General features: G+C 37.9%; 1 protein-coding gene across 3 annotated transcripts in view; it reads left to right on the forward strand.

Moving 5' to 3' along the window:
- Positions 1-13,735, forward strand: part of pde1cb (phosphodiesterase 1C, calmodulin-dependent b) — a 119,536-nt gene that overhangs the window by 25,318 nt on the left and 80,483 nt on the right. For all 3 annotated transcript variants that reach the window (XM_004542927.3, XM_076876385.1, XM_004542928.2), the window contains 2 exons: positions 5,913-5,960; positions 6,582-6,747. In XM_004542927.3, the coding sequence (XP_004542984.2) occupies positions 5,913-5,960; positions 6,582-6,747 (214 nt within the window). The remainder of the gene's footprint in view (positions 1-5,912; positions 5,961-6,581; positions 6,748-13,735) is intronic.

Below are 13,735 nucleotides of genomic sequence, written 5' to 3' on the forward strand. Positions count from 1 at the left end.
CAGAAGTCCAAATGCAGCGTTATATCCCACAAGGCCATTTCTAAATCGTTTATCCTTCAGTTGCCCATGTTGATTAACAGAGCATGACGTTTTTGTAAGCAAAATAATACACTAGGTCCCAAAGCACAATTAGACACAACAACAAGTTTATTTCAAGACACAGTTGTTCAACTGCAGACTGAATGATGAAGAGAGAAGAGTATAAGAAATATCTCAAGATCTGAGTTCTTTAACAAACACAAATGAAACTCTGTAGTCAGCTGGTGATGACAAAATTAGAAATGCAGTCACTGAAACACTAATTGAAGGTTGTTAAAACAGTGTAGATGATAGTAATTATTGTAGCAGAATATAAAGGATTTTTCCTGCTGCTTTTTCAGGGTAACGAACTAATGAAACTTAAATTACGTGAATTAGCCTTAATTTTAAGGCAACTGTGAGTTTGTGGTGTACTAGTTGCATTGGTGAACTTGTAAGATACTCTTTCATCTCATGTTATTAGCAGGTGAAAGGTCACTTTCATTCTCATATTGTTGACAAATGCTCTAATAATGCAACATCCTTCCTCAGGATTCTGGAGTGTGGACGTTAACAGGTTCTGTAGCCGAGTCTTGAACATGTCCCTGGTGTTTTTTTTTGTTTTTTTTCCTTATGTAGGTCAGATAGTGGGTCAATGACTTTCGGTGCTTCATAATATTGGAAAGGATGCAATTTGTCAGCAACTAAGATACCATCAAACATCTGTGCAGTTCTTCTGATAGGAAATTTTAGCCATTGTGTACAAATGTAGTTTTTGAATTGTAGCTGGACTAACTGTTGTGAAGAAGTAAACTCCAATACACTCAGACTATTAATGGCTTTGTAATGAGTTGTGTCAATGTTATATGATGACCCTCTATGCCACCTCCACAGTAATGCAATAACGTAACCTCTAACTTCCTTCTTTTACTGTGGAACTTTTGCAGTACAGCTAATTACATTGGGAACGTTTAAAATTGGACTTAGAGACCACATCTCAAAGGCATAAAATTATTTCTTGTTAAAACCCAGGACACTGCAGTCCCTTAAGTCTGCATATATGTGCTCCATTAGCCATGTAATTGGGCAACAGATCTTCTAGTTATAGGGGTACTCTTCTATTAGTGGGACAAACCACTGTTTTTATTGCTGTAAGTCAAACCAACAGGAGGCAATAAATAGATTCAAATTCATTAATAGAGATGAAAGATAGAATCACAGTAATTTTTTTGTTATATTTACGTTCATATAAAAAAATGAATACAACCTTCTGATAAGGCACCTTGAATAATATGTTTTTTTTTTTTTTAATTTATCTGTCATGATTAGTTAAAAGCGCCTTGTAGCAACACCTTTCAGGCCACCAGGTTGTGAAGTTCAGCTCCCTGCAGTTTTAGTATGGAGTCTGCTACATGTCTACGGTGAGAAGTGTTTTTAAGATATTAATAAATATCATGTTCCACTTTGATTATCTTGTATCTGGTTTTAAATGTTAGTATGTGATTAATAAAGCATATGGAGTTTCTCCATTTGTAATTACTCATTATATGAACAGAAATCTAGTTTTAAGTGTTCGCAAGCTCTTTTGAAAGACCCTTGAAGATCTGCTGGAATGGGATGTAAGCAATGTTTTATAAATTTATAACTGTTTTGTTTTATAATGTTTTATCCATGGTTCTTAAAGAAACCAATTTAAAATTGGGCCTGCAAAAGCAGAATTGTTCTGACAAAAGACAAAAAATGAAGCAGAATGCCCGAGAACTCACTAATGGACCTACAGTGGTTCATAAAGCATGATGGCTGCTACTGTAAATATTTCTCAGCTTTCCAAATGAGCAGTTCTCTTAGTGAAAAGCTTTACCTAATGAGTTAAATTCACATTGATGCACTTAACGAACTCACAGAACTGCGGCGTTGCAGAATAACTGTGCTGGGGAACAGCCAGAGTTATTGATTGTGGTGAAGTGTTGGTGGACCTGAGCGGGGTTGAGCTGCAACATTCACACTGCCTGAATTTGAGAGGCTGTTTAGTTGGTTAACACTGGCACCCCAGAGCCCTTCTCTTACAGCGTTAGTCCTGCTGATAACAAAATTAAGCAACCTGTAAATTTCTGCCAAATACAAAATAATTAACTTTTTGTTGTTTCATTTCATTTATACTGTGTTGATCATTTGGAAATTACTTTAAAAAGTTGTAGTTGTGGGCCAGCTTGCTGGTGAGGTGGTTACCACTGTTGCCTCAGAGCAAGAAGATCCTGGCTGTTAATTCTTCCATGTCCTCCTGAGTTAATGAATACATCACATGACCCCTTATGAGGCTTGGTCAGCAGCTTGCTGCCATGTTTATGTGATGACATGAATGAATTTAACATAGCTCCTGGCTGCCTGTCAACTTACACTCACTGGCCACCTCATTAGGTACACATTGTAGATACTGGGTTGGACGCCTTTTTGCCTTTAGAACTGCGTTTATTAATGTTTATGGTACAGAAAATGGTGCAGGAAACATTCCTCAGTCCAACTTTATAACATCACACAGTTGCTCCTTTGTTGGGTGCATATGCATTATGTGAATTCAGGCTGTAGTGTTTAAAGCAGGGGTCGGCAACCCTGGGCACGCGTGCCACAGCTGGCACACAAAGGGTTAACTGATGGCACAATGGTGATTTTTAGTTTTTATGGGCTGATGTTTTTTTGGGTTTTTTTTTTTGTTTTTTTGCTTCTTTGTTGTTGTTTTTTGTAGCGGTATAAACAATAAGAGGTGGTGGATTGGCCAGATGCTGGCCGATGTATAAAATAAAGGTGGATGAAGGAAAGGGGAGGCAGGAGGAAGAGAGACCAGAGGCGATTGTCAGGTGAACTGAACTTCAGGTAAGAAGTTATGAACTGCAGTCTATCTGGGTCAGATATAAACCAAGTTTAGGTGGAGTTTATTTTTGTTGTCAGTTGCAATAACTAGTAATAGCAATAACTAGCTAGCATGACGGAGTTACTATACAGCTGGGTGCTATGATGTTACTGATAGTGAACTTTATTTTATTCATAAGGTTAGTTAGTAGAGTTTCCAACCGTCCCGTAAAAAGACAGAATCGTCCCGTATTCAGAGAAAATATTACGTGTTTCGTATTGAGGTGAAAAGGAACAGTTTGTCCCGGACTTTAGCTACAATGAAAAAGACACAAAGCTGGAGTTATTCTGTCGTTACGCTGCACAGCTGCCTCTTCTTCTCTCATTCTCTCCCCTCCCTTTCCTGTTGCTACTTCAATCATGAAACTGATCGATGATCAGCTGATCGGCTTTTCCCTCTTGTTTATTTATCGTCCACCGGAAAGAGGAAACCAGCAGATGTTGCGCTAAACAACAGCAGCGCGTTTAAGCTTGATCAGCTGTTGTTAGAATTTATTTAATATTAATTTCTAGTATCATCTGATGTTTGCTGGAGCCACAGCTGTAAAGCTGCTGGTCATGATATCGGTTTGGATATGTGGTGAGAGGGAAACATGAAGATGAAACCAGGAGATGTCCTTACTGAATCATCAGAGCTGAACAGGTGATGGAGAAACAGGTTTACCTTTTAGGTGATATGAATGAGTTGAAGGGAAGTTATGAACTGTTTCTGAGAGACAAACAACACCAGGATCCTTTTTTATGTAGCTGACAGCTGGTAACTGTGCAGGGGTGGGTCTAGCAAAGTGTTGCCAGGGGGTCATGTAGGGCATTAACAGGGAAAGGGGGGCACAAGGAAATACCTTTCTTTCTTATTCTCATTTAAAATGTCTCGCTTTTAATAAATGATTATCTGAATCTTACAACCAAAGTTTTTATCTCATGTAAAATAGAAATCATACATATACCAACAAGACAGTGTACATCACTGTCGCAACAGCGTATGTTTTCATTCAAAGGCTTTATGGCTTTTCCTATAATACCTGGTGGGCCAGTCTCTAGTCAAAATGCCCGGGCCGATTTTTTTGTCCCAGTCCAGCCCCGGGCACGACACGCAGTGAATTAATCTGAGAAGGTGCATTAAAAAATAAGCGGTGCACATCACAAATTAGCTCGCATAGACACATTAGTTAACACATTAGTTGTGCCGCTTCTTAATGACGGTATCTTAACTAACAACCCCAACTATCAGATTCAACTTGTAATTGGCTAAAAATAACTTACCGGTGAGAGGGACGTTGCTAGCTGGCAGTTTTTTCAAGCAATGTTGAAATTTCCACTTCAAAAGCTTCAGGAGCTCTCCGCTCAGCGCAGCATCAGCACCACGTAAATACATGGATACATCCAAAGACTCGAGACAGAATTCACAATGTGTTTTCTGGATTTTCAGGTGTATGGACCAATGTTTTCTTTTCTGATCAAACCAGAAAGCTTTCATGAGCAGCTGGATTTGTCTTGCATTAACTGGCTGGACACAGAGGACATCGAAATGCAGCTGATTGAAGTGAAAACCTCGACTTGAAGTTTGCAGAACTACGAACGAGCTGGAATTCACAGCTGTGCGTGTTCATGGAGCTTGCATTTTCAACTGCTGGACATCACTACCTGACAAGGTTAACTGTCTTCAGAACATTTCAGGGACATTATTTACAGTATTTGGCTCTACATATCTGTGTGAGCAGATTTTCTCTCACGAGTTCTCAGGTAACCGTCTGAATGCTGGACACTCGGAGACGTGTGTGTCTGAGTGGGAGACCAGAGATCACATTAACATCCCTGTATTAACAAACATGCCATATTGGCCCAGTTTATTTTTCTTATCATTGTTGTGATGAGACCATAAATAGCATTTGTATTTTCTGTGTTACAGTTCATTTGCTGTTATGGAGTTTTTGTTATGGATAAAAAGTGTCTTTTTTTTTTTTGTTTCAGAATAGCTGATAACTATTTGCTGATAGCTGCCAAATATAAAATAAAATATTTTATATTTGTATTTGTATATTGTATATATGTTTATATTTGTATATATTATATTTGTATATAATATATACAAATATAATTCTATAAAGTTATTCTATATAGTGTGTAACTGTTGATATAGAGTGTTATTAAACCAGGGGATGTTTTGTCAATCTTCCCAAGTTTTACCGAGCTCATGTGAAACTCAGTTTTCTGTACTTGCCTGACAAGAGTGGCACTCTGTGTGATCTTCTGGTTCTGTAGCTCATCTGCTTCAAGATTTGGCGTATTATGTGTTCTAAGAGCTTTTCTGCATACCTTGGTTGTTACAAGTGGTTATTTGAGTTATTATTGCCTTCTTACCAGCTTGGAGCAGTCTTGTCATTCTCCTTTGACCTCTATCATAAGCAAGGCATTTCCACCCAGAGTACTGCTACACCCTGGATGTTTTCTCTTTTCAGACCAAGCACTATAAACCCTGCAGATGGAGGTGTGGGAAGATCCCAGTAGATCAGCAGTATCTGATCACCAGCAACCATGTCACATTCAAAGTCACTTAAATTCGCTTTCTTCTCACTTTTGATACTCACTTTGATCTCCAGCAGGTCATCTTGAACTTGCCTACATGATTAAAAGTTGCTGCCACATGGTTTGCTGATCAGAAATCTGCCTTAACTGGCAGTGGAACATGTATACCTAAGGATGTAGCTAATGAGTGTGTTCTTCACTACCATACTGTGCAAATATGTTTAAGGGACTGTTAAAATTCCAGCTGAGCAAAAGTACAGAGATAGCATCAGCAAATACATGAAAGCATTAAGTCAAACACCTATTCACCACAAATACAATGTAAAAAATAATGTACTACAGATACTGTATGTACTAAACATCTTAATCAAAGGATTTGGCTAAAGAGGTTTCAAGTTATCATTCTTGATGCACAATTTTAACATTTGTTGAATTATTTATTTAATTGTTTTTCCTTCTAGTGGCAAATGAAGAAGACAGCTCAGCAAGACCTCAGGCCAGTTTTGCACGTAAGTATCACCATTGTTATACTTCATTGTTATTCAACTCATCACATTTCCATCCATCCAAGTTTTTGAGATATTTAAAGAGTTCTGACCAACTCAATAAAATGAATATAAGAAAGTGCTGAAAGTCTGTTTTGAAATATTTGCAACCATACTTCATATTTCTTTGTTATTGTTATGACAATAGATTTTTATAGGAAGTCTTTTCTGCAGAGATAATTTAGAGACAGTTTGGCCTGACCAGAAAGTTAAAGGGTTAAAAAGTGTTTTGTAAATAATAGAGACTTAAACTGAAGATATGTAATAATATGTTAGAATATATTTGCAGTAATGGATTTCCTCATGCAAATGTATGGATGTAGGAGTGGTTAATTAACTGAAAAACCTATAACTGAGCAAAAAAGTTGCCTCCTCTCCTCTTAAGTGAGCGCACTGGCACTAATGACAATCATCCACATGAGGGCAGTATTACAGAGGCGCTGAAATCTGTCACTCCCTTTCAGTGAAACGTACTCCTGCAGCCAATGCTTCAATATCTTTTGTGAAACAACACCTTGAAACAAATTAACGGTTTATTCACTGTATGAAATGACTGTGACACCAGCAGGCTTTTGTTTTATTTAGGCTCAAAGTCCCAGAGTGCTTTGTGGAATGCCATCACTGCAGGGATGGGGATCAAAGGCAAAGAGCAGAAGCCCCCCCTGAATGACCCACGGAGTCCTGAAGAGATTCTGGCCGATGATCTTCCTCCAGCAGATGAACCAGATGCCACAGAGAAAACTGCCATCAGGTTTGCTGCTGTCAGAAATATCCCAGTAATGATGCCAGAACAAGTAATGCTCATTATATGTTAATTATCATGAAATGCATCCTGCGTGGTGCTACAGTGGGACATCAGCAGCCATGTTCATCTTATTATCTTACAATGTGGCAGCGTGCACCATCAGGCATTGCTGTGTATTTTGTATTTGTTTTCTGTTTTTGGATCAGAATGAACTTGAGCAGGCGATATTTAAAGTTGAACCTCTTCAGGTTTGTTTTTTTTGTTAATGAAGAAGATAATCTCCTGTCTGACATTTAGCTGATGCACACACATACGCATGCACACTCACATTTACTCTGTTAATTGCTATTTAAGGCTGCTGACCTCGAGGGACTTGGGCGTGATTGATTCCACCTTGATAACAAGGACTTCAAACTACCATTAACATAATTTGTTGTCACTTTTAGAATATTGCTTGTCTTTTAACACCTGATTCCAATTAACCTTGATGGCCCTGGAGACAGCAATATGTCTCAGTTGGCAACAAGTAAGCATTTGTCAGAGGATACTAAAAGTGCACTTTAGTACTTGATAACAAGATTTTAATAGTACAGAAAATAGACAGGGAGTTATGGCCAGATGATTTTCACTAGTTTTCCCAATATTTTGGTTTAGCAAGTCCTCACAGAGATCACAATTTTACAATTTATCGGGTGCTCAGTTTGTGACTTCTCAAATCCCATCCAAGTGTTGTTTTCGGGTTTTCCTTCGTTTCCAGTCTGCAGTAACAAATGCTTCCTCTCCAGCTCTTCTCTATGTTATCTCAAATTACAGTGTCGTTGTTCTCTGCCAGTCTCCCCTGGAACACAGATCCCTTTTCCAGAGTAGGGTGGTGACAAGGAGAAAGTGATTTTCCACTTGACTGGACATAGGCTAGTCCTTTAGTTAAAACCTATAGCTCAGATTAAAAAAGAAAACACTGGGGCAGCTGAAAGCACTCCTACCTTCCATAGAGGAAACAGTTCATTTGTCATTTAGCCATAGCTTTAGCCTCAATCAGAGTGCGGGAACAATTGCCAAGCATGAGGCTGTTCATCCTTGGCTGAAGATGAACAGTTTGCCTATGTTTTTCAAGAACTGGCAAGGGAATGATTCTTTTCAATAGCGCTAACAGTTTAAAACAAATAAAATATGCTAGGAATTACTCCAGTCTTTTTTTTGTTTTGTTTTTTTACTAAAATGTGTTGGCTGGTGAAATAGTGATAGCAGGTGGTGAATGTTAGCTGTGGAAAAGGGCAATGTTATGCTTACAATGATTTATACTGTTCAATGATTACCTTTGTCCTGATCCTACTGAAAGTCAGGGGACGTCTTCGGCCATGTCAGCTGTGGTTAATACAGGCCAAAACTGCAGGGAGTCACAGGGATATACATCTTAATGACAACTAGCCAGATTATGGCACAGGGTGATTAAATGACACTGGAACTAGCAGTAATCCATGGAATGATGTAACTACAGTGTCACCTCCGAGGCCGGTTCTGGCCGATATCCTCCGGGTGATGATAATTAGATTTATTGGAGAATAGAGCAAGATCACATGATGTTTAGCAGGAAGGATTGGAGAGCCTTAAAACATATTGACTGTCATAAACTGGACTTAGTTGAATATAATTTAATTGTTTTCTAGTCAATCCCGCAGTTACTTGATTACCTGATTTTCTTTTTCAATCTGAAAGGTCGCCTGGTGCTTACGTGGCTGCTGTTGCAACTGGTTTAGGATTGCAGTTTACACACAAACACACACACACACAAACTGGGAGGACTAAAACACAATATGGAGCCATTAGTATATAAACACACGGTGACTCATCTGCTCGGCTGGTGCCACGCTGTTTCTTCTGTTCATTATGGAAACCATATTCTGTTAAAGCACTGGCTACCAATTGAATAGATAGCAGTTTGCATTCATGCAGAGGGGGAAACCTGTGATTTTTATGCAGAATCAAATTGTTTTGTCTTTTTTTTTTTTTTTGGATCCTGCAGAATTTGCCATGTCAGAAGATGATAGATTGCCATTGCATTCATTTTCCTAATTGCTGGAACTTGATATATGCAACACAAACACAATATTAGTGTGCAAGAGTTTCTGAACCATCATTTTGATCAGCACTTACTCTCTATCTGAATCAATCGTTTCTTTAATTGATTGACTTTTTTTTCTTTTCAAAATTACTGCTTTGAAAGCCAAATCTTTGAAGAGGTATGATACAAAAAAGCCATTAGGATTAGTTTGTTATCGTCCCATAGGAGGAAGAGTGAAAGATTTTGGGAAGAGGTTGTTATTCATTAGCTAGAATTGCCTTTTTATTAGAAACTAATTTCCATTATATTCCAATCTTATTACACTAATGGTCCTTTGAGATTTAGTGCTAGATTTATAACTGTGCTTTTTTTTCTGAACCCCTTTTTTTTGACAGTCCTTATGGATAGGTAGTGACTGATAGGAATGCACTAAAAATTCATGTCAAGTCTATGTTTCACCAAATGAAGGCATTTTCAAAAACAGCAGAAAAAAAAGATAAATAGAGGGTAGTGAAAACGATTACAAGGGTGGCTAGATGCTTACCAAATGATGAGAAAAACAGACTCAGCACAGACAAACATTCAATAAATGTACACATGCAGCCAAAACCTGGACAGGCACTCTTTTGAGGTCCTCAGTTGGATTTGGCAACTGCTTAATTGGATGCTGTTCGCTGCTGTGAACATTGCACAGCTGATTAAGGTGGCTGTCTTCATCGTGCCATCCAACAGTTTCTGAGGCTGACCCTTCCACTGGCTGCAGCCGCAGATTCGCAGCCCCCCGCTGACATCTTCCCCGCAGCAACAAGCTCCATCACTAGCCTTACTAGCGGGTTAATGAGGGTCTGCTGGGAAAAGTCACTGCTGCGTAGCACATATTTCTTGATATTATACAGCTTGATATGGAGTATAGTTTTATGTGTAGCAGGGAGAAAAGTCAAACTTTAAAATATGCAGAACGCAGTGTCGTCCAAAGTCTGAATCTTTACTGTCTACAGCCGTTTTCTTTCTTCTTACATATAGATCAGTAGATGCATTAGGGTGACTTGCAGGAGTAGTCATAATGTATTATTTTTAGAAAATTCAAATGTTAATGGGATAGAAAGATACTGCATTTTACTTTAGGACGAAATAGGTGTATAAATCCCCAAAATAAAGTTAACCAAGTTTTTTAAATTATTTGCTTTTGCACAATAAGGGTAAAAATGTGTGTCTGCATTGCCATCCACTGTAGTAATTAAATAAAATGACATTTGAAAGTAGACTAAAAATTCCACAGAGACAATTTCTATGATTCTGCCCATTCCCTTAGCTCATTCCCTTTAACCTCACTCAGTAATAGTGTCTTCTCTCTGCTTGCATAACAGCTTTTAAATACACTGTGCATTATAATCACCCATTACATGAGTACTCCTCTCTTTAGGCTCTGCCACTGCTTTACATCAATATTCTTGCTGGATTAATGTATTAATAGGATCAGAGCCTTTACAGACTGGAAGGCACTAAGGGGGCCAGTGAAGTATTTTGTCCATGTAGCATAAATTTCCAGCAGCATTTGTCACTTTAAGCTGTTATTTACAGTAAGTGCAACATTTCCTTAGCTTTATCCCTGTGCAGTAAATCACCATCTATCATAGACTTTTTAAGTGAATATTAGAGGCATAACAACAGAGGTGTGATGGGGGAAAGAACCACAAATATCGACAAGATTGCCTGCCCTCATAAAAACTTTAAAACTTTAATTTAAATTATTTTTAAAGTATTAATTTGGATTTTATTATATAGTAACCATCATTTTACCCCTGTCTGACAATAATATTATCCACCATAAGTTTCTTTCACTGCTTGAGGTTTATGGAAGCTATTTTAATTTTTAGATAAATACCAAAATGCTTTACATGACAACTAGAAAAAAACCCATTAATAGAATTGTTTCAGAGACATTTCATGGTACATAATAAATAAGAGATAATAATTTTTAAAGACTGACATTCATAAAATTATAGTGTTGTGCAAAAGTCCCACATTTCTCTATATTTTGCTTCAAAGGAGCCAGAATCCAAGATTCTTCCGAGGTTTCTTTTGGACATTTTTCTGCTGTTTAATTTATTTTCAGTCCAGTCTTTGCACTTCACCATTTTTTAGAATATCTTGGTTTGTTAGATCACTTAATGTTGCTCTATGAATGGACTGGCCTCCCTAGAGCCTGAACATCCCACTGTTAAGTAGTGGAGTAGCAATAAGCAAAACATGTTTAAATTGAATGAGTTTAAGTAATACTTTTTGTGTTTTTGAAAATGACTGAAATTACCTAAAAATAGTCAATAGCAGAGGTGGGACCAAGTCATTGTTTTGCAAGTCTCAAGTAAGTCTCAAGTCTTTATCCTCAAGTCTCAAGTCAAGTCTCAAGTAATGTCAGGCAAGTCAGAGTCGAGTCTCAAGTCACTGGTGTAAAAGTCCGAGTCAAGTCACAAGTCTGAAACTTTGAATTTCAAGTCCTTTCGAGTCTTTAAAAAAAAAAAAAGAAAAAATAATGTTGCAGTTATATGCTAAATGTAAATGTTAGACCATGTAATTTTAAAATCTGTGTTTTTCTCAACACATGACAAAATAGTGAACTTAGAAAATATACACAAATTGTGAAATTGCACCTCTTTAAAATGCAGCTCAATTAAACCTAGCTCCAAGAATAATTTTCACCGACAGTTCTGAGATAAGCTGCATGTTATTCTTGGATGCGGTTGTAGGACCAGCTTTAAAATCGCATGACAAAAATATCATACACATTAAAAAAAACTGTATCACCAACGTAGCCTGGACAACATTTGCTAGTTAGATGAAGTCAGCTATCTCATCGTAGCATATTTATATGCATATTTATAATCATACGGTTCTTGGAGTGAGTGCATACACTCATGAAGTTTAGTAACTTCAGGTCACTGCAACAAGCCCAGGTACAGTTTACCGACGGATGGGTGCAGGACCTTGAAATGCACCGTGTAGAAAGTAAAGACCATCGTACGTATCATAAGTTTACCAGTCTCACAAATTGTCGTCATAAATACACATTCGTTAACCGTTTATTAATAGGACCTTTGAGCTCAACGGTAATTAATTAGTAGTGGAAATAATTTCTGGTACCCATCACAGAAATGTAGCAGTGACAATAATATTGTATGCTGTAATCGTACTGGGCAATTAGTGATACAAAAAACCTGTTTTATCCTGTGAATAAAAGTATATGTTTTTGTCAATGTACCATAATAACAGAAGCGAAACGCAATATTGTGTCAGGACAATTCACTATTTATGCACAATAAATAAAGGAGCATAGCGCGACAATTTCTGTTCAGCGCCAGACTTGCTTGTAACCTATATCACCAATTATGTTATGAAAATGACGTATTAACTACTAAAAAACACTGACCTTCGTGTAAATGCTTGGAGCAGACTAACCTGTGAGCTGGAGTGTTCTGGGACGTTATATTTGATCTTTGAATGGCTGCGATCCAGGCCATCCGTCGCGTCTTTGTTACTTCGGAAACATGGCTTGAACAATTTCTCTTCAACGACGTAATCCGATAACAACCGATCTCTTTACCCGTCGGCTTCCCGTGGCTGTCATGCGACCGGCTATTGCAGTTAATAATACAACGGCTTCTTGACATTTTTGTGTTTCTTTTTATCGCTGTATAACTGATTTTAATTGAAAGCCTGCGTGCGCTAGTACCTCTTGCCACGAGTTCCCAGAATCCTTTGCGGTTCTACCCGTGAATGACGTCACATTTTCAATCTCTATATAATATGCATGTTAAATTTTATATTTGGGGTAAAATATCAAGTCTTTTCAAGTAAACCGGTTCAAGTCCAATTCAAGTCCCAAGTCATTGGTGTAAAAGTCCAAGTCAAGTCACAAGTCTTAGAACATTTTTTCAAGTCAAGTCTAAAGTCATAAAATTAATGACTCGAGTCTGACTCGAGTCCAAGTCATGTGACTCGAGTCCACACCTCTGGTCAATAGTATTTTTAGTACAAGTCTGGAGGGATCTGCACTTGTAAGCTACATTTAGCTCTCTGAGAGGTTAAACAGTCTGTATTTAGTTTGTAGTTGTCTCTCAAACAGATTAATGCCCTGTTAACCCCTCCTGTTACCATAGTTATCTACAACTAATGAGCTTACACAACCTCCTGTTCTCTGTCTGTTCAGTGTGGATGGCAAATAAATAAGGGCTACTGAGGACAAGCTGAGAATTTAGCAAGTCACCGTAACAGAATTTCTGATGTGAAATTTTTAAAATGGAAGTTTCCAGACACTTTCAAATCCTCTTGTAAACACCTTAAATAATATGTATGTGTAACAAAAAATGTTAATTACTATTATGCAATTTACCACTGCAGGCTATTGTTTTGCAGAGTATCAAGAGAGAGAGGTTCAAGAGTCATCCTCTGGGACCATGAATAGCTGTACAAAAAAGGCCCAAAGAGTGAATAGAATGACACGACAGCAGAAAAGTTTTTTGCCCCATGTTAGATCCTTTAGAGGGGCACAAAACCCCCCAGATTAAGCTGCCGTAATCAGCTGGACTTTTTCAACCATACATACGGAAGTGAAGGCTTGTCCTTGTGTAAACTGCTTTTACATTATGCGAGCTTGACCACATTAATCCTTAACCCTGGGTTTCTCTTCAGATGTTCCATCACCTCTGACTTATCTGAATCAGTCGTGGGGATGGAGAAATAGCAAATTTCTTGTCTGAAGTAATTCTCAACCTCCATCATTTTGCAAATAAATATAGCTTTACAGCTGGGTGCCCTCAATTTCTCCCACCCATCTCTGTATCTACAGTACTTCCAATACAAAACCAGAAATGAAGCAGTGATGCGTAATCATATTTTGTGATTCATGATCTCTACTAAAACGTGGTCATTACT

Source organism: Maylandia zebra, linkage group LG18 (genome assembly GCF_041146795.1).
Source record: "Maylandia zebra isolate NMK-2024a linkage group LG18, Mzebra_GT3a, whole genome shotgun sequence".
In the NCBI taxonomy this organism is placed as follows: Eukaryota; Metazoa; Chordata; class Actinopteri; order Cichliformes; family Cichlidae; genus Maylandia; species Maylandia zebra.